The 22,035-nt window shown below is 38.2% G+C and overlaps 1 protein-coding gene across 1 annotated transcript; it reads right to left on the bottom strand.

Annotated features, from left to right (window-relative positions):
- Positions 1-5,108: 5,108 nt before the first annotated feature.
- On the bottom strand, positions 5,109-16,122 carry bspry (B-box and SPRY domain containing). The gene is made up of 6 exons (XM_053618630.1): positions 15,506-16,122; positions 13,042-13,140; positions 10,121-10,351; positions 8,788-8,813; positions 8,566-8,690; positions 5,109-7,248 (listed from the first exon to the last, which is right to left on the bottom strand). Exons 1-6 carry the CDS (start codon positions 15,854-15,856, stop codon positions 6,716-6,718), a joined length of 1,365 nt encoding a protein of 454 aa, XP_053474605.1. The 5' UTR covers positions 15,857-16,122; the 3' UTR covers positions 5,109-6,715.
- Positions 16,123-22,035: the final 5,913 nt, after the last annotated feature.

Here is a 22,035-nt window from a genome sequence, read left to right as displayed (position 1 = left end):
AATGGTTCATTTAAATCGAACTTATCAGCAAACCAGCTTTTCCTGTCAACCCTCCTTTGACTTTTATTCTTGTATTTTCAAAAGACGCGCTCCCGGCTTTAACTGCATCAATAACCAGTAAACCGCCTCTCACTGCTACTTCCGTAAATGAGTAAGAGACTGTCGTAAAAGTGCATATTATTACAAACCTGTTACTGCAGTAATCTATCTACAAAGGTTGCAAAATAACTTAGAAGGATATACAGTTCTCTGAGATTAAAAAAAAGTTTGCATTTTTATGTGTTTTTTCCTCAAACAAAATTTTATGAGGTTTTAACTATAGGATCAAAACATGTAAAACCAGATGATTATTGGGACTTAGAACTTAGACAATAAAATCTGAATCACTTCACTGACTATGGAATTGTCTTCAGTTTGGTGTCAGTGTGTAACAGTATACAATACATCAAAACATACAGTATAGCAACTACAACAGACAATGCAACAATACCATAATCAGACAATACACACAACATCAAAGAGTAGACAGTTTAATGAAGTATGACTCTCATGCAAACTGAAACATTCAAAAAAGGTTTTGAGGTCAACTCAGTCTTGTGCTGGAAGTTGCTATGGACTAGGGAGCTACAACAAATCTAATTGTTGTATTGCAATATGAGGGCTTTCTGCAGTGTATTTTATTTAACACGTGTAGCACCATCACTTTAAAAACATATCAATTTTGATTTTGGTCACCGTTATCATTAAGAATTAACAAAACAAAATATAGTTGTAGTTACCTGCAAAAAAAAAGAAAAGAAAATCTGTCCTACAATGCCTTTGGTTTAATATATACAGTATATACCTCCTAAAGTTCATTTATTCTCTGCTGAAAAACCCCCAATGGAAACCATCACAGAAATTCTAATGGTTTCTACTACAAATACCATTATAAACCAACAGCTAACCATTAAAACCATTACCATAATTGGTCCTTAATGGTAGACATAACATGCCACCAATAGAAGGCAACATATTACCAGTACAGACCCACGGGGACATTACAGTTTCCAATAAAAACCGATACAATTCAAATTATAACCATTAAAACCATAACAAATTTTCAGCAGGGTTGTTAAAGGGTCTTCAACAAATACTTCATATTTGTTGTAAATTGAATGAAAAGTTCCTGGAAGGTGCTTGTTTCAACATGTATATATTCTAAAGTTAAGAATCTTTTGGAATGATTGCATTAAAAACTAAACACTTTTTTAAAGATTAATCTCTCGTTTAAGGCTTTTGCAGCAGATCTGCCAATATAGAGAAACTGCTTTGGCGTTTAATGATGCGCACTTTTACGACAGTCCCTTACTCGTCACCCTATCTGTAGCGCGCATGCGTACACAACGTTAATAATATCAATGGTATGGTGGTCTAACCGTCCTAGACTTTGCTTTATTGAAAAAAAATCTGATTAACTGATAAAAAAAATAAATAATTTTTGCCTCTTAGGCTACTAAAATAGAATTTGTGGTAAAAAATAATAATAATAATAATAAAAAAATAATTTAAAAAATGATATGTGCGGTAGAGATTAGCGATTGCCATGAAGAAAGGTGCGCATGCGCGGAGCAAATCAGGCAGAAACAGGTGGACTCCCTTTTACTGTAACCCCTTTCGTCCCATAGACTTTTTTCCGTAAGGAAGCCCTTCAACTGTAACAGAAATTCTCCCCCTGAGTAATTATTTATTTTATGAACTTTGTCAAATTTCCCTTTTAAAAAATACTCTAGTTTCTTTTTTAAAGGAAACTCCTTGATACTCCCTGATTTGCATACTGATTTGATAATGGTTCAAAATGAAAGTCTAAGCCATACTATGCCTGAAGTCACTCACCCGACATGTTTTTCCCTTAAATTCCCTTAAGTGTTTCTTCTTCATAAATTGAAGGTCTGTAAAGTACCAGTCCATGGTCGTTGATCATCTTGACCTTGGGCAGTTGCTAAATGTTAACCCCAAAATTTGTATGCACTGCTCCATAACTTATTAGGCCTAGCTCTTATATTTCTTTTGGATCTCTTTCTGTCTCCAATATATACTGGAATATGAAGGAGCACCGTGCTGTCTGTATATTACTATATGAGAAATAAATAATAATAATAAATGTGTCTACAAGTGACAAGATGTTTGTACTGTGGCTCCCTCTACTGAAATGATGGTATAAGTATAATTGGGCAGGGATGCCTTTACTTGGCCCAAACCTCCATGTGCGTTCACACATCCATCTACCCATCCATCCAATTCTTCATCTTCAGTAACTGCTTTATCCTGATCAGGGTCATTGTGAATCCAGATCCTATCTCAGGAACCTTGGGAGCGAGGTTGGAATGGTGTATGTGAACTGTATTGGTTTTAATGGAAACTGTAATGGTCCCTATGGGTCTGTACTGGTAATTTTTTGCCTTCTGTTGGTATCATGTTATTTCTAGTGGATACCATCAAGAACCAACAATGGTGATGGTTTTAATGGTTAGCTGATGGTTTATAATGGTATTTGTAGTAGAATCCATTAGAATTTCTGTGGTTTCTATTGTTTTTATTTTTTTATTTTATTTTGTTTTCAGTGGGGGTGAAAGGCATCTGATTCATAGTGACCCTGACCAGGATGAACTGGTTACTGAAGATTTATGATGAACTCAAATTCTTTTATTTTCTGTTATTTGACTGCTTTTGTACCCATCATTAAACATTTTTTTTTCTGAGAAATAATGGAACATTAAAAAAAAAAACTCTTATCCTGAATGTTTGCGAGCAGCTTGTGAACCCTTTCTTTCTTTCGATTTCAGTATATTATCAAAGAATGCAAATATTTCCGTTCCTGTGGTGAGGCTGCACAATTGGAGGACTGGAGATCAGTACAGCTTGGTTCATCTGATCAAAGACACTGTAATCAGCATATAATTAATTAGCAGGTTTAGGAAAAAATTGTGTCTAATCCTGAACTCCAGGACTAGAACTGTGCACTAGAGATTAGTAGCTTAACATACCAGGGGCGTGTCCCTTGGTGTGAATGTATCCAGTCTTTGGTTGTTATTTTTTTGCCAAAAACCCTGATGGTGTGCATCAAAGAGTAAAAACTAAACATCTTCGCTCTTCAACATTTTATTACTGCCCTAATTAGCCCTCTTGGTATTTTTTTTTAAACTGCTCGTGTGGGTATATCTTCTGCAGGTTTCCTGTTTGAGTTCAAATTCATTTTGAAGGAAGAAAAGAGGCTTTCAAATGTGTGTAACCTCAGGTTTTTACTGTAGGGAAACAGGAAATGACCAAAGGCAACAACAGAGCTCTTGAAGACTGAAAGTTGTGTAAAGAATTTTTCATGGATGATGATTTGCATTTATTGTAAATACTTTTTACAAGTGCCAATAATTTTGCCACATACATTTTTTGTATTAGATGTTGGTTCTACAGCCAGCCTCCTTGCACTCAACGATGAAATCTGAGTACTTCAGCCTGTTCCTCTGAAAGGTAGCTACTACTCACTCCTCCCATGTCACAGTTAGCTCGATGAGGAGCACCTTCTTGTTGGCGCTGGACCACATCACTATATCAGGGCGGAGACTTGTGTTGGTGATCTCACTAGGGAACTGGAGCTTCCTGCCAAGATCTACTCTCATTCTCCAGTCCTGGGTGTAAGGAACTAACCTTGATGGAACTCTTGGCATGGCACTTGTGTTTCTCCCACCTTCTCTGAAGAATTGGATGATGACCTCTACTCATGACCTGTCTATGCCCCTCCAGCACCTTGGCCAATATGCATAGGACTTTATCATGTGACCACCTGTAGTGCCCTTGGGAGAGAACAATCTTGCAACCTGACACGATGTGCTGCAGACTTGTGTTTGGACTGCTGCACAGGGGACAACATTCTTCCTGGCCAAACCACTGGTGCAGCTTCAGTGGGCAGTGTTATACAGTGCTGTGAAAATGTATTTTAAAAGTATTCCTGATTTCTTCTGTTTTTGTGTATATCTCATAATAAATTGTTTCCGAATGTAAAACAAAATCTAAGATAAAACCAAGGCAACCTGAGTAAACACAAAATACAGCTTTTAAAGGATAATGTTATTTATTGAAGCAAAAAAGTTATGAAACTGGGCAACTTACAGTAATTGAGGGAAACATGAATTCTGCTCTCTGCCAGAAAATCCTAAAGGAGAATGTCCGGTCTTCACTCTGTAAGTTGAAACTCAAGCACAACTGGATTATGCAGCAAGACAACGATCCAAAGCATAGGAGTAAGTCCTAGTCCTAGAAGTAAGTGAAAGACTGATCTCCAGTTATCAGAAGCGTTTGGTTGTAGTTATTGCTGCTAAAGTTGGCACAACCAGGTTTTAAGTTTAAGGGGGCAATTAGTTTTTCACACTGATGATAGGTGTTGGAAAACTTTTTAAAAAAAGCTGTAATATCCATCCATCTATTTTCTGTACCGCTTATCCCACACAGGGTCCTGGAAAGCCTGGAGTTTATCTCAGGGGACTTGGGGCACAAGGTAGGGGACACCCTGGAAGGGGTGCCAACCCATCACAGGGCACAATCTCACACACACTCGCACACCCATTCACCCACTACGGACAATTTAGAGATGCCAATCAGCCTACAACGCATGTCTTTGGACCTGGAGGAGGTCTTTGGAACCGGAGTACCTGGAGGAAACACGTAAGCTCGGAACACACAGTGAACCCCCAACCCTGGAGGTGTGAGGCAAGCATGCTAATCACTAAGCCACCGTGCCTCCCAGCTGTAAGATGTTCTCACCAAAGAGACCAGTTTCAGGCAAGCCCAGCCACATTCAGATGAAAGAGTTGGATTTCCCATCCATCTTGCTTACCTTGAATAATGGAATTTCCCGTAATTTCAACGGTCACATTATCCTCTAATACAGTGTGTAGTGTGTACAGTAGCACCAAACCTTGTACTTTCCTGGAAGCTGGCTTTTGGTTGATCCTTGCCAGACCATCAGAAAGCACTTTTAGTACGCGCTTCCCTATGTGCTTGTCAGAGAGCTCGGCCTTGTATTTTCTCCCAAGGCTTTAATGGGCAAAAAAATTATTTTTGCTCGGCTTCTCGAAGGTTGCCAATAGTTCTAGAGTTGAATGTGCACATCTACGTAATGGCATTTTGTCTATCTTGTTAAAAGACTAATATTTGATAGATGATAAAGACGATAAAGGTGAATTAATGAAATAATCATGGGTGTATCAAAATAAATGTAAAGCTAGATTGTACAAATATATTTAATGGAAAATTTGCAATTGTCATAATGTGAGCATGTTCACTGGAAGTAATTGCAGGAATGTATAACCAGCTCACACACCCATCAGACACCAGTAAACAAAAGCTATAGAGAGGTGGAACCGTGGCAGTTAAAACAATAAGAGACACATGAGTCAAATAGCTCAGGGAAGGAGATGTGCTGATATTAAATTTAATTTTACTTTATTAATTAATTTATTTAACAAGGACAATACATATTCATCGACATCAGGATTTATGATATTTCGGATTTAGCCAAATGGCTCATTTTCATCTACTGTCCCTGGGCAGCAGAAGAAAACCCCATAACACATAAAACAAACACATATATACACAATGCAATCTATGATACAATCCTGACACTAATTTATTTGAGCATTATGAACATGCTATATAACTAAACATCATGATGGCATTTTTCAGAATTGTCTCTTAAGTCTGCTAGAATTTGATGAGAATCATGTGACGCACGAAAGGAAAATGCAGAATCCTTAATGGTATTGCACAATCACCTCTTGTAAGGTTTTATTACCTTATTTTAGAGCTAGAATGACTGTATTCATTTATAAAAAAGTTGACAGAAATAATTTTGGATAGAAAATAAACGTAATGCATGCTTAGTAAGCTTTCCTTGTAATCATGTGCAATGTTGATGCAATAAAAATATATCTTAAGATATATACTGTATCATATCATAAAAATGTCCACATACCAGCAACAAAATTCAGCAAATAATACAATCAATTCATTTATGTTTGTTAAAACAATACAGAAGACTACAATCATTACCTGTCTACATTCAAATAAGGCAATAAATAGGAAAAAATTGTGCATTTTACACTTTTTGACCAGCTTTATGTTAAAATCAAGAACAAACATAAACGACATCAGGCACAAATATTTTATCGCTTCATTTTGGGTCACTTTGGTAAATTTCCCAAAACTGATACATCTCAATCGTTTCATAAGTTGTTTTTTTATATATATATATAATTACATAATTATCATGACTGAGAACTATTTATTCAAATCTGTACTAATACAGACAATTCTTCAAAGTAACTGTTTCCAAAAAATATCCAAAATATTTCCGTTGAAATATTACACTGGCACAATATACTTCATACCCAATTAGAACATATGTAAGATTTTTTAGACATTTTAATACCTTCGAAAGTTACACCAAATTCTCCTTTAGTCTTTATCCCAGTCACTCACACAAGTTTTGTTTGAATATATTTCTGTTTCTATTTCTATGTACTAATGCTACATATTCAAATCTCATCCTTTAAATATTTTTACACACCAGCACTGCCACACTTGCACTGCAGAGAGAGACCCTGGTGATGGCAGAACCAGGTAATGTTTGTCTTCATATAAAATTTCTGACAGGAATCAGTAAACAGGAATTACATACATATTAGCTGTGCACAATAGACACTCTTTGATCAGCCACAGCACAAGCAGGCAGCAGTGGTTCGGTAAAAGTGTGTCTTACAGCGTGCAACACACACTTTGAGTCTGGATCGTAGAACAGCAGTGTTTGTGTGGTCCAGTCCAGCAGCACGCCCACTTTCTTGGGACTCTTCACTACGACCACGTTGACGACCTGCGCGTTGTGGCAGTAGGAAAAGTTTCCTTCATAGTGCGAGAGCACCCAGGATTTGGCATTGAAGCCTAGACGGGATTCGTTTGTCGAGCCTTTGCGCTCCATGCTGCGGTAGCAGACGCCCACTTTAAAGGCGGCGCTGTCACCCACGTACAGCACCCAGGCATGCGTGCCCGAACTGATGGGATCGAGGCAGAGGGCATTGGGCCAGTTGTCAAAACGCGCCGGGTCATATGGAAGACCCTTCTTCTGGCGTTTCGGGCGGTAAGTGAGGGTGAGCTGGTCAGAGGAGAGCAGAAGGAGATGGCTGACGGTGCGTTCATCAAAGTACATCCGAGCTGTAGCTGGAGAGGGAGGAGAGAAAACACGTCAATGAGAGAACAGAGGAAAAATAAACGTAGCCCATCCTCACTACTTTATATCGATCTGCGTATTTTTATTATGACCATTATTAGTGCTGTTGCTTTAGAGTCCACATATAATCTTAAGGCCCTTAATCCACCTTACACCTTGTTAGCTGCAAAATAATTTGATGTGGGTGCCACAAATGTAACATAATGTTAATAATTTTTAATCTTTGAAAGACAGAGGGAGGTTAGCCCCGCCAGCCCATTTATACCAGCCGTTCTTGTGAGACGTAATACAAACTGCGGAGGCAGATGAACCTGTAATAAACAGGCTAAACAGGCTATCTTGCAGCATGGTCCTGAAAGCATAAAATACTCCATGATTAAGATTTGGAAAAAGGGTGGAGCAGCAACATACATACAGCACCCACTTTATCATGTATTGTAGATTGTACAAGTATTAAGTATTTGTAGCTACACTCATTGGCCATTTGATTAAGCTAACCAACAATATAAGTCATTTTGTTAGTGTAAATACAGTATATAAATACTGACTGCACTACTAAACATTGTGTCAACATTTTACCCCATCCATCACTGGAAAGGGACCTCCAGATGACCACAAATGACCAGATACTATCTGGTTGGTGGATCGTTCTCAGCAAAGGTAGTACGAGTGCATCCTTTTTAAACAATGTATTCCGTTTATTAGCCACGCCATGTTACGAGTGAGCTTGGTATTTGTACAGTAAAGACCATAGCTCACGTTTTCCATGTACAGTGTGTGTTAATTATACATAAAACTATATCACATTATTAACACATCATATCATATCATATATTCTGGCCACAGGATTGCTACTGGTTGTACATTTGTGGTTAGTACACCTTAATTAAACATCCCAGAAACATTTGGATTGGCAAGTGAGTGTAAATTCACATGCAGAAAAAAACCCCATACTGTTCCAATTTAATTAAATAGTTATTGTTATCCCATCAATATACCCATAATGAGGGTGGGTTGGACACTAAAACAGCTCTGTATTAAATAGTAGATTGGTAGCTAAAAGGCACCACCTGCTGGTAATGATTAGAACTCAAACAGCTAATTGAATAATCATGCTTCAGGTGTAGCATCTAATTTAGTCAGTAGTTCCTTGTGAATAGTAATCTCATATACACTAAAATGTGTTAGATAGAGATTTGACTTATCTACAGGTCTGGTCTTTCTAATACAATTTCTCAGAATATCTCAGATCTGGGTACTATTCAGAATAAAGCTGTATTGTGTAGTGATGTGTGATGTGGACTCACCGGTCGGTCCTAGCAGCAGCGCACTAGCCCACATGCCCAGCATGAGTTTACTGTCACCGCAGTCCCTATTCAGGTTCAGGTGCTCTGAGTCTTTGGGCTCCCCAACACCTTCTGCCTCCTCAATCCTGACACAAACACACAAACACGCAATTTCAATACTGCCTCTCAGACACCATCCATTTTGTACTTTGTGTTGTCTTAGATGTAAATCTGAGGAATTACCTGTCTGATATTTCTGAGTTTGAACTCTGCAAAGTGAGAATTAGAAACACAATGGTCAGTACAATTTGTTAATGTTACCACTATCAAAATATATCACAATCAAACACGAGCTTGGTTATACCAAGAGCTGGTCCATCCATTAGGCTATTTAGGCGACTGCTTACAGCGTTAACGTTGGCCTTTTTGAACAATATTTATTGCTAATTCTCTAAGATTTGGACTGAGTTAAGAATATTGATGTCTTATTTTGATCATGTCTGAACCTAGGAAAAAATGCAATGCTCCTTAGACAACGTCTCTCCCAAAAATGGACATTAGACTTACAGTAAATCATGTGACATGACACCACAATGAACAATTACCACAGCTTTTAAAAACTGGCTTATTTAACTGTCAATTTGCTTGTTTATCCACACAAATACATGTGCAGGTGCACAAATGACCAAAGAGAGAAACCAGAGAGAGAAAAAAGACCCTAATCTCTGTTTTAGGATCAACAAAGATGGCTAGTATGTGCAACTTATAAGTTGCACTGTGAAAACTCCCAGATAAATATTGACCGGTAATTAGACTCAGGAGCTAATAACCTTGAGTCAACCGTGCTTCCAAACAACAGATGAAATGATAGATTACATGATAGATTAAATATAAATTGTGCAATGATTAATTAAGTACGTACAGATAAACTGAATTAACTTCATCCACAAGTAAGGAATTATTTTCCTGTGGCAGCACATCCTCAAGTGTACGAGAATCCAGTATCACTGTAGTATGAAGCTACTTGATTTAAAAAGTAGAGATGCTACAATCTGACTACTGAAAAATATAACAATACTCACAACATCAGTACTTGTAACAACTATACTTAAAGAAATATTAATATCAATCATTAGTGTTGGTCTCTAAAACACAGTTCGGTGTGGTTTAAGTGTTAGCTTAATGTGACAGTGTCCTAGGAAGCTAGCTTAGCTACCTTTTTTTAGTGCTTGCTACAGTAGCACTATTTGTAAACTTGTACTAGGTCTAGGATTTGACAAAGAGAGGGCATATCTTTCATATTTCTTTCTAAATGCAGCATTCAAATTATCTGGGATTTCATACCTTATAGTGACTAGTTAATGTTAGGTCATGAGCTAGTTGCACAGTTGCTAGCACAATAATTACACTCTATACTTATTAGCTGGCTGGCAAATGAATAAAATGCAATTATTCATCATGTCATAGATTCTGTGAGTGTTTTAGTAGGGAAATTATTTCAGACACCACCCAGGCCAGCCCTGGTTGTTTCCCCCAACTCCAAACCCCCCCCCCCCTTTTTTCCTTCAGTCCTCACCACAATTATGGTGTCTGTCGCGTGTGTGAGCTTGTGCACCAGGCTGGTGCGGGCATGTGTGAGGGTGTTCAGTGACTTGGACCAGTGTGCCCGCTGTGTGAGGAGACACTGCTCGATTCGCTCTTCCTCCCTCTGTACAGCCTCCAGAAGACGCTGCTCCTCTTCATCCAGAGCTTCACGCACGGCGTTCACCTGAGCCACGACTCGCTCACGGGCACTACTCGCGTCCACCTACACACCGATATTAGAGTGTTATAAATATAATATTATTATATAGACGATTCCTCTGTAATGATTAATAAGCATTCAAACATTTCATGGAGCACTGCTATAGGAAAATAATCAATAATCAGTGGTGATTTGATGGGTGGCCCAACACAAAGGGGAGTTATTGTTACTACCTGAAATGTTTAATTCCTCTTATATCACAGCAATATGTCAGACATATTTATCAGTGAGATGCATTGTTGTGGAATGTCTGCCAAAAAAGGTAGTTCCTGTTATCCTTTAAATTATAGCCGCTATAAACTGTTGTTCCCTAACCAGCCTCTCTTTTTCTTTGGTTAGCCAAGTTTTGCTCATTCCTCTTCACAAAAAAAAATCATACAATGCCTTTTTCCAGACAATAAAATAAAAACCCACTTGACTTTAACTTGAACATTTTGAAATTCTTTTTTCGTGTACATTCACTGTAATTCAGAAGTACATTTTCCTTATTTCACTGAGAAGCCATGAGGTATGACCTATGCACTCAACTGTATGTACTGTATATACATTCAATTCAAAAAACACTAAGCATGCAGATAACATTAACCCTTTACTGCATGGTGTTGCCATATGGCAACAATTCATTTATCTCCAATTTTTTATAGGTAATAATACAAAACTACTAATTTCCTATGTAACTGGAAAAAAGGGGGCTTTAACTTTGACATAACAAAAAATGCCATGTCAGATGACCAGGATGTGCTGTTTGCACTTACTTTACTGCAATCACATGGCATGGCATAAAGGTCGTCATCGGAGGGCTCTCAAAATTTTATACATTTCTCAATATTTAGGCAAAACTACTTAAAGAAATTTTTTTTAAACACTATCTGAGGTAATCTAACATTAATTTTTTTGTCATTTAAACAAATTTATATATTTAGAGTATTTTGTTAAATGGTAAAATTCTATTGTTGCCATATGGCAACAACATGCGATAATAGAATTGTGGTATATGCATTCATGAATTGAAACAGGCTTACATAGCAAAAAAGACACTAGGCTTCTCTAATTGTATATTTACATCTTTTCACATTCAAACTAAGAAGAACTTTTAAATTCAGACATTTTGCAATTGCACCTTATTTTCTAAATTTTATGATTCAAGATTTAAAAATGTAAAAGTTATACCTTCTAGAAAAGAATTACAGTTGTAAAAAGTATATGTATGGATTTACTCACTCAAAATACATGCAAAAATTAGATCCAAACACGTCTTATATTTTTATGTAAATGCAATAATTCATGCAGTAGACTTTTAAATCTAATTCCAGTAACACAAATACTCTGTACATGCACTCTTAGAAGAAGAAAAAAACCTTTCTTCATCTGAAGGGCTCTACATATAACCTTTGAGGTCTTTCCCGACGGGACAAGCCCTTAAGGGTGGAGCATTTATTCTAAGAGTGTATTGTTTACAATCAGTGCAATGATCCCTCAGATTTGATGGTCCATTGAGTAGCCAGATCTTTGTGTATTGTGTACACACTGATAGGGAAACACTCAGTTGTACAGTTCTACATACATAGAACAAAAAGGTTCCCCCAGTAGGACAACTGAAATGAAAATGTACAATCTGTCAAAAGAACTGTTGAACAATTCATTTTTTAAGTGTATGATTTATGTAAAAAATGGATAATGACAAATGCTTCAAACTAAAAATTTCTTCTTTTTTTGCACCAACAAAATCCTTGATTGAGTGTCAGGCTGTATATGATTTAGAAGTGTAGAAATAGTAATATGTTGGCTTCCTAGAGGTGCAACAGCAAAGTGTTTCTCTATTGTCTGGAAATCACAAGTTCGAATCCTGATGATGTCATAGCCAAGAAAGCAAACTTGGCCATACTATATTGGTGGGAGTGATGGCATACTTTCTCTCCCCTGTCAATCACAGTGACACTAGCCAATCGTGGGCATCTGTGAGCTTGTGTATGTAGAAGAGGGCAGATAGCGCTTTCCTCTAAGAACTAAGAATGTTATGCTGCCCTGTGAGAAGATGCATATGTTATGTGATAGTAGAGAGTTAGTGGTAGTATTTGACAAGACCAAATCAGGGAGAACATTGGAAAAAAATTTTTTCAATAAATCTTGAGCATGTAACACTTCTTGAGTATTAACCATCACACATTCTGCGTATCAAATAACCCTTAGGGCTGTGATTAGCTGAATAAATACAATGTTTTGTTTATAAGCTAAACAAAAATATCCTTGGGACAAGGATAGTTAGCACAGGCTACTATAGGTTACTACAGGGTGTCGCAAAAGTCTTACCAAAATGTCTTCCAAAATTTTTCATACTTTTATATTATAGATTTTTTTGTCCAGATAGCCTTTAAGAATACCTTTGACAAAAGAAGAACATATTGAAATCCTTCTCATGGCTGGATCGGGAAGCTTTCGCAAGGTTGCGATGGACTTTAACAGGAAACATGGTGGGCACATCACACATGACAGTGTCGCCAAACTTATTAACAAATTCGAAAAGACTGGAAGTGTTGCGGACCGACCGAGAAGTGGACGCCCAGGAACAACCACTGACGAAGGCACAACCGATGTGGTGCTGCCAAACATAGTCCCCTATGTATGGAGACTTTTGGGACAAACTGTATGTTTCTGTGTATGTGTGTGTGCATGTATTTAAGCTCACTAATCACCTGCAAGGCCTTCTCTTTTGCAGTCAGCGTGTTGTTTATGAAGCGCTCTATCTGTAGGGCTTGCAGCTGCATTTTCTCACAGATGTCCACCAGCTGATTCTGAAAGAGATCACATATGCAGTGACTCACCTGTTTGTGTGAGCTGGATAATTTTGTTAAAAGGAAGCGCATTTATTTGAGAACACACTATAAAACTATAGTTTAACTTAAATGATGAAGAAGGCTGTCCCATGTCACTGTTTTGAAATGTCATTAAAGGAAAAATTCATCCTGAACCCCTGAATTAAACGTGATAATTAACATGATCGTCACTAGTCCAAGATTTATTTTGTAATGAAAATCTAAGTCGATGCTTTTATTTTAAAATTCTTTCCTCGGCATGTTGGTCAATTTCACTTTGGTTAACAGCTTCCTACTGACAATGCTGCTTGAGTGGCACAAATGAGAATTCATGCGTACCTATAGAGAGTGATGCAGCAGTGCTTTAGTCCTTTAGTCTGTCCAGCTCTCTCAACTTCTCATCTGTACAAACTGCTCAAACAGATCAGCTTCCAAAGCTTCAATGTTCATGCTAATACCACCATCTCTGCTGTAACTCAGTGCAACTACTCTGTATAGCTGCATTGCTTTTTAAAACTTTGAGTCCACTTTAAGTGCTGTCACCACTACCTCTACACTGTATTTCTCATTAATTGGACGCTGACCACTGTATATAACTTCTCACTGGAATTACGATACAGAACCAACCAACAAATTAGCACCAGAAATGCTAAGCACAGATATTTCAATATAAATATACCTAATGTGTTTCAGGGTGGAGGTTTCCTTGAAATGTCAACATACTGAACAACGTGTTGTTCAAATGTCAACATATGACTCCAACACACTTGAAAGGAATTTGAAAGACAACATAAGATATAGGCTAAAGAAAAACTAGCCTACATGTGAACATTTACCCTGAGTAAATGTTACGACTGCTCCTATAACATCTCGGCAAACACAGACTGTTTCCCGGACAGAAGCATTTGGTTCTAACGTTCTGGGAACAGTGCTGTTAATCTGGCAAACTTCCTGTTTTGACACCATGAAAGAATGTTACACGATCATTGTAATGGCAAAAAATAGCACTTTAAAGCAACCTTTCCAGAATGTTCCTTGTCAGCTCTCCTATAACCATAAGAGAATGATGTGTTTAACTCCTTTGTGCACAATGTGCATCCACACTTATGGATAGTCAATTTAAGGCAGTTTCATGTCATTATGTGTTCATATCATTCTGTAACATACTGTAAACAGAGTCCTGTTTATTTCTGTTTCCTCAGACCCTACATGTACACATTTACACTTCTTCATCTTTTGGTTACTTTCACAATGGCTTCTTTATAGAACATTGTTAATAGTCTGTGCAGTTGTCTGGTCAGTTTATCATGTCACGTGTCATACACGTGATATTTCTATTTTCCAATAGAAATGTTTCCAATAGAATTCCAAATAGAATTTTCCAATAGAAATGTTGTGGAAGGACCTGAAGCCAGCAGTTCACTGAGGAAACCCCCCAAAATCCTAGAGTTGAAGCTGACTGCACTGAGGAATGGGCTAAAATTCCTCCATGCTGATATGCAGGACTGATCAACAGTTACTAAAAACATTTAGCTGCAGTTATCGATGCACAAGGGGGTCACACCAGATACTGAAAGCAATGGTTCACATACTTTTGCCAGTGAAAGATGTGTAATATTGGACCATTTCCTAAATAAATAAATGACAGAGTATAATATTTTAGTCTTATTTGTTGAACTGGGTTCTCACTGTCTGATTTTTGGACTTCTGATGATGTTTGTGTCATGTGTCATGTGTCATGTTTATATATATATATATATATATATATATATATATATATATATATATACACGCCTCCACTGTGTATTCACAGAGATGTTCTCCCTGTGCTTTGAGGGTTTCCTCCTGGTACTACGCTTTCCTCCCCCAGTCTAAAGACATGCATTGTAGACTTATTGGCATTTGCAAATTGTCCCCAGTGTGTGAATGGGTGTGCGACAGGGCCCTGTGATGGCCCGCCCAGGGTGTCCCCCGCCTTGAGATTGGCTCCAGGCTCCCCCTGCAACGCATTCCTCCTACACCTGGACAATCCAGACAAAATACATACCTCATACATCTGTGTTTTCAAATAGTTTCGTTTATGCATGGCAGAAAAGTTCCCAGAAGGTTTGGCTACAATGCGAACTAAAATACAACGTTCCCTGAACGTTATGAAACCTTTATTTATTAAATAAATAAAGCAAACAGGAACCAAATGTTAACACTGTGCAACCCTTATGCACTTATTGGGAGGTTGTGACGCTTATGAAGGCAGCATAATAACACCTACACTGTGTAGTAGTGGCTATATAGGCTACATAAGAAAGACTGAGTTCCTGTAAGCTCTGAGGGTTTCATGACTCACCCTTACAGCAGTCGCTCGTAAACGCAGCTGTATCACTGTATGATTTCGACAAGCTCCTTGGCTAACGCACTTCTGGCACACCGGTCTCCCTTCCGTCCTACAGTACCGGTCCACCTCTAGCTCATGCGCCGGGCACACAGTCAGCTCACCCGTACTGGACGCTTCTACGTTAGACCCCATATTCGCTGTGCCATTCGTGCTACGAAATGTGCTCTCGACAGTGGGTTTTGAGCTCAAGTCCATGGTGTTTGTGTGTCCATCTTGAGTGAGCTGAATTCCATAATCCGGTTCATGCTCGTTGTCCCGTAACGACACCACGGCCAATTCACAAAGTCCATAATCCTCACTCATGACTGCCCTTTTCCAGGCCAGACAAGCCGCTTTTCAGCACTTTAGACTAGAAAAGAACTCCTGAGCTTTCTTCGAGGTGGAGACGGTCGGCTCTGGTCTCGCGCTCTGCGCTGCAGGTGCATCCAGTTCTGAGGCCGAGCCCTACCTGCTGCAGGTGTGTAACGCGGAAGTGTTGCGCCGAGTCGCACAGCCAGTTTTCAGCCGTTGTGACAACAGTTTGTTTCACCGAGAGAGTGAGAGAGAGTGTGTGTGTGTGTGTGTGTGTGTGAGTGAGAGAGAGAGAGAGATTAACGCAGAATGAAAGACAATGACTCTCGATGTGTCAGTGTCTCAGCAAGGTCCAGTTAATCAGGTCTTGAAACGACTCACCAGCCTGATCCCTGTCCCAATTCCTACTTGGAATAGGAGTACAATGACTTCTATAGCATTACTTTGTAGGTCCAAATTTTGCCTATTACCTGAAGACACTTAACATAGAAACAGATACTCACATATTCAACTGGAGAAAGAAAAATAAGACACCAGCCGTGAGTGAGAAGAAGCAAGGGTCCAGGTTTATTCGTTCCGTTCCACCACACGAGATCCACACAGTTTGAGACGTCCCAAAATGCGATCTAAAAAAAACCCAGAGCTGAAGCTCTTCTATTTATACAGTTTTCTTAGGGTCAGGATGACCCAGACATCAATATGTTTTAGAAAGAGCCTTCCCACAATACCATTATGTTTTAGAAAGAGCCTTCCCCGAACACCATTAGGTTTTCGAAAGGACCTTCCCATAATACCAATAGGTACGAGACTCAACATTTTGGAGAGACCTTGGTCTCACGGGGTCCATTGTTCCCATCGACGGTTATCTTGCGGCCCTAGCCATTCCCATCGACGGTTATCTCGCAGCCCTAGCCGTTCCCATCGACGGTTATCTCACAGGTGCAACTTGGCTCAACTACCCTTATAAACGGCCCGTCTGGGTTCTCTCTTAAAAATTAAGGCCTTCGTCTGTGTTACTCCTGACTTTTTCTCGTGAGAAAAGAATCCTCCACACCTTCAAGTGCATTATGAGTAAGTTTATTTCACATTTTTCTGTATTTCTGTTTTATAATGCTTTTTTCTTTTCATGTTTGCTCTACATTTCTGTTTTATATCTGGTTATACTGCTTGCAAGTATTTTACCCCCTTTTCTGTACTCCATACTTCACAATATCATTATAATATCCTTATAATCCTTATATTATCCTTATAATATCCTAATACTCCTTTTATTATTCTTATAATGTTCTGTTTTCCTTCTGTATGTGTGTGCGTGGCGGCATAGGCCTCTGTGTGTGTGTGTGTGTGTCTCTTAGTTGACCGTCCACCTACGCTCTGAGGCCTGCTTATCTGTGTGTGTTGTGTCTTAGGTGAACGCCAGCCCAGTGAATTTTCAATAAAATTACACACTACTCATACTAGGTCTCCCTCGTGTTTATTTCATGTATATTTTATATACAACAACTTACTACCAATCCAATAACAGGTTAAAGCGAACCCTATAAGGCTCTTTGTGGGACTGGAACTGGAAAAGTTTCTCCTGGTATCACTATTAAGAATCTTATTTTGGTTCCTTACAGTGATCTAAGGCAGTGGTTTTCAAAGTGGGGGCCGTCAGGGGGCGCCCGGGGGGCCTCAACGATTTGGTGTGAAAAATAAATAAATGTATGTTTTTTCTTTCTCACTCTCAGACACACACACACACACACACAATCAATTCCTAATGTAATGTAAAGATGTAAGATGTAATTATTAAAAAAAAAAAAAAAAGGGAGATATATTCAGAAGTCTGTATTTTTAATGTGTTTTAAAGATATCGTGCAAAAGGGGGGCCCCGGTCAAATTTTGATGCCATTTGGGGGGCCTTGCCCTGGAAAAGTGTGGGAACCACTGATCTAAGGGTGTTTAAAGAACTTAAGCTGACATGGTTCCTTGTGGCACTGCTGTGAAGAACTGTTTTTTAAAGCACCCGTAAATAGATGGTTTTTTAAATAACTTGAGAGTAAAATGTTCTCTGTACAACTTAAAAGGGTTCTCCTATGGCATCCTATGGCTGAAAAAGCCTTTTTGGTTCTAATTGGGAGCCTTTATTTTTAAGCGTGTATATGGTACGGTTTTAAACTATCAAGCTTCCCCTGACTTACTGTGGGTGTCTGGCCTGGCAGTAAGTAATGTTATACAAGTAGCCATTGTGCTCGCATTAATGAATGTCATGGGAACGTTCCTGGAAGTTTAGTTTGTAGTTAATAAAAATAAAACTTTTAAGCAACTTTTGGCAAACGTTCCTTGTTATATAACCATAAGAGAACCTTGTGCTTGAAAGTTCCCAGAACATTAGTTTGTAATTACAAATATAGTACACAGGTTAATCAGGTCTTGAAATGATTCACCAACCTGATCCCTATACTAGTTAAGGGATGATACCTTGAAGAACCAATACACTGCTCTATAATGAAATATAAAGAACTACTTTAATCTCCAAAGAACCATATAGTGCAACTCAAGAACCCTATACAATGAAAATTTGTTCTTGACAAGAAGAAGTTTCCTTTTTGCAGAACCCATGGTGCTGTAAAGAACCATTTAAGAACCTTTATTTTTAAGAGTGTAGGCTAACCTTTGCCAAACTGTTTAATTCTTACTGGTATGTTTTGGATGTTGCAGTCCAATACAGGAAACACAACATTTGCCTAATGATACCATTAGTACCATTAGTAATTTCCTTATTTCTTTGGAAGCTATTTCATAATGTTCTGGGAACATTCTATTTTGGTTCACAAAGTCAGAATTGTTCCCAAAATGTTCTGGAAACTTCAAAACAACGTTCTCTGACAAGGAGCGTTTGCCAAAGATAATTTATAAGTACTATTTTTTCTGCAACTACAAATAAACCTTTCAGGAATGTTCCCATAATGTTCTTTCACGTTCTGATAACAGGACATTTACCAAATGTGTTGTATATTTGTAATTACAAACAAATTTTTTGGGACCTTTAAAGTAAAATATTCTCTTATGTTTATATGACAAGTGACAAAGAACGTTTGACAAAAGTTGCTTATAGTTTTTATTTTTTGTAACTACAAACTAACCTTCCAGGAATGTTCGCATAACATTCTTTAATGGTCTCATAACTGGAAGTTTACCAGTGTGTAGTATATTTGCAACTACTACAGACTAACCTACTTACTAACCTCCCGTGAATGTTCCAGTAACGTTCTTTCACATTTTCATAACTGGAAGTTTGCCAAATTGTAATGTATCCTGTAACTGTTTTTATAGTGTGTGTATATATATATATATATATATATATATATATATATATATATATATATATATATATATAAGGAATGTTATGGGAACATTCCTGTAATGTTCTTTCATGGTCTCATAACAGGAAGTTTGCCAAATGTGTATCAGCTTTGTGGCTACAAACTAACATTCAGGGAACTTTCCTGTAACGTCCAGTTCTTGAAGTGCCCCAAGGGTTTTAATTTAGATAAACATTTAAATAGAATTTACAATAGACAGGCTACTGTTTAGATAAAAATGGAATGTGGATCAATAAATGTATTTATTACTAAATAATACGCAGGTTCTCAACCTTGGTGTACCCCCTGTCCTGCACACTTTAGTGTATAGAAATATACAATACCTCAATATTATGCCTTATTTTTGAGCATGTACCGTGTGTGTCATTAGCATGGTTAGCAGTTTATTATCAGGGGAGGAGCTTCAGTCTTTTGTGTTGGGACCACCAGCTGTTCCAGTACTGGTAGGCCAAAGTCCTTTGGTAGTTTGCTTGAAGTATCCACTAGTGGCCCTGTTTGTAGTGCTGTTTGGCCTCTATATCACTGTACTGCAATAAGAAGCCCACTGTGAAGCTTGGAGTGAACAGTCTGTCTTATTCTCATTGCTGTGAATTATACTGTTTAATTTGGAGATGTATGTTTGGGCTCGCTAGGTCCACTAGTCAATAACAGTCTGTAAAATGATTTAGATTTTGCTCACTTATGCTTTCATGTGATTTGGCCGTGTTTATTTCTTTTGTTTATTGAATGTGTATGGTCAGTGTTGATCATTCCCTCTAGTGTTCTTGTTGAATATGCATTTCATTTGTTTTGTCTCCCTGTTGAGTTACTTTTCTTTGTTCTCCTGTGAGTGGTGTTCTTTTGGTTTTGTTTGGCTTTGCCCTCTGTAATATATGTGTCAGTTGCACTGCAATTTTATTTGTTCCTCCTTGCCCCTGGCCAAGTTGGCTAAGGCATATCCTTTCCAGTGTATCGAGCTTGAATGCCTCTCAGTGCACAGACTAGTCTACTGCATGTAGATGTAATTTCAGTGTGTGTTATCTATCTATCTATCTATCTATCTATATATACTCAGCAAGAAAAGAAACGTCCTCTCACATTCAACTGCTTTTATTTCCAGCAAATTTCTTAACATGTGTATATATTTGTATTAACATAAAAACACACATCAACTGAGACATAAACTGAACGTGTTTCACAGACATCCAACGAACAGAAATGGAATAATGAGTCCCTGAACAAAGCGGGAGTCAATATTAAAAAGAACAGTCAGTGTCTGGTGGCCTCCAGCTGCTTTAAGTACTACAGTGCATCTCATCCTCATGGACTGCACCAGATTTGTCCGTTCTTGCTGTGAGATGTTACCCCCACTCTTCTACCAAGGCATTTGTTAGTTCTCGATCACATTTGGAGGGGGGACATATGGTTATATGTAATTTTCCTCTGCAAGTATGATCAGCTGTCCTTCCTGTCTCCCTGTAGCACCATCTTAAGCGTCTTACATTACAGACATTGCAGTTTATTGCTCTGGCCACATCTGCAGTCCTCATGTCTCCCTGCAGTAGGCCTATGGTATGTTCACGCAGGTGAGCAGGCACCCAAGGCATCTTTCTTCTGGTGTTTTTCAGAGTCAGTAGAAAGGTCTCTTTAGTGTCCTAAGTTATTGTAACTGTGACCTTAATCACATACCGCCTGTAAACTGTTAGAGTCTTAAGGACTGTTCCACAAGTGCATGTGCAATAATTATTAATGGTTCACTGAACAAGCATGGAAAACATCGTTTAAACCCTTTCCAATAAAGTCTGTAAAGGGCATTTGGATTTTTCAAAATTATTTTTGTGACTTTGTTGGTTTTGTGAGGGAGAAGGTAAAGGGAGACGTAGTTCTTATTAGTATGCATACTTATAAACAAGTATGCAAAATGAGTACACAATAAAAAAACAAGCATGTGACAACAAATGTGTATAAGTATGCACAATAAAGTTGTCCATATTTCAAAGATGCTTATAAGTTTTTTCAGCATGAATAGACAGACATTATTAGAGACTGCTACTAGATAATCATTTCTTTAAATGCAGAATCATAAGCATTTGTGGACTTGAAGTGTGATGGTATTAAGGGTTGCAAGTACAAAGTGAGCTATGACTGGCTATGCCAGAATATCGTGCAATGGTATCACGTTAAGAGCTGCAACAATAGACTGAGTTTGTTACTACAGCACCTTGAGACTTTCACCCAGGGAAATATTAAATAATTACTACCAACTTATTTAAGACACCCAGGATTGTTATAACAAGATGCATAGGATGTGGTTCCCATAAAAAGGGAATTGGAAATAACTGTTGAACTGCAGGCAACCACCAGTCATCAAAACAGACATGAAACACAATATACACACTGAGCAGATTATGGCAAGATCAAGCACAAAAGAACAAAACCAAAAGAACAAACTCATTTGTAAATTGCTTTGGATGTAAATGTAAAAAGAACAAACAAATGCAAGGAGCCAGAAGACACTACCAAGCAGGGCTGCAGACTGCCACGGGGACACAGAAATGTCTGGAGCATACCACATAAACCACACCACAACACACTCCTCTACTGTACACACAGCAAGCCAATGACAAGTTTCACACAGGGAAGAAGAAGTAGGTGGGTGCTACATGCAGTAAACTATGCTATGCACTAGGAGGCACTAAAGCTCCATACAATGCAATGGATATGCCAACTTGGACAGGGGTAAGTAGGGACAAATAAATAAGAAGATTTAAGATGGGACTACATTTGAGTACAATGTAAAAATAAATAAATAAAATAAAATAAAAATTCACCTCCACAGTGAGT

The sequence above is a fragment of the Ictalurus furcatus genome, chromosome 28 (genome assembly GCF_023375685.1).
Source record: "Ictalurus furcatus strain D&B chromosome 28, Billie_1.0, whole genome shotgun sequence".
Classification (NCBI taxonomy): domain Eukaryota; kingdom Metazoa; phylum Chordata; class Actinopteri; order Siluriformes; family Ictaluridae; genus Ictalurus; species Ictalurus furcatus.
The sequence above is the reverse complement of the archived record's forward strand: the minus strand, read 5'-3'. Positions and strand labels throughout refer to the sequence as shown.

Bases quoted from the DNA above. Each gene is read 5' to 3' on its own strand.
- bspry (XM_053618630.1), bottom strand. From the start codon at position 15,856: ATGAGTGAGGATTATGGACTTTGTGAATTGGCCGTGGTGTCGTTACGG. The intron at 10,352-13,041 runs GTGATTAGTGAG...ATCGGTGTGTAG, and splicing joins CAAAAGAGAAGGCCTTGCAG to GTGGACGCGAGTAGTGCCCG. The intron at 7,249-8,565 runs GTGAGTCCACAT...CTCCCTCTCCAG, and splicing joins GCTGCTGCTAGGACCGACCG to CTACAGCTCGGATGTACTTT.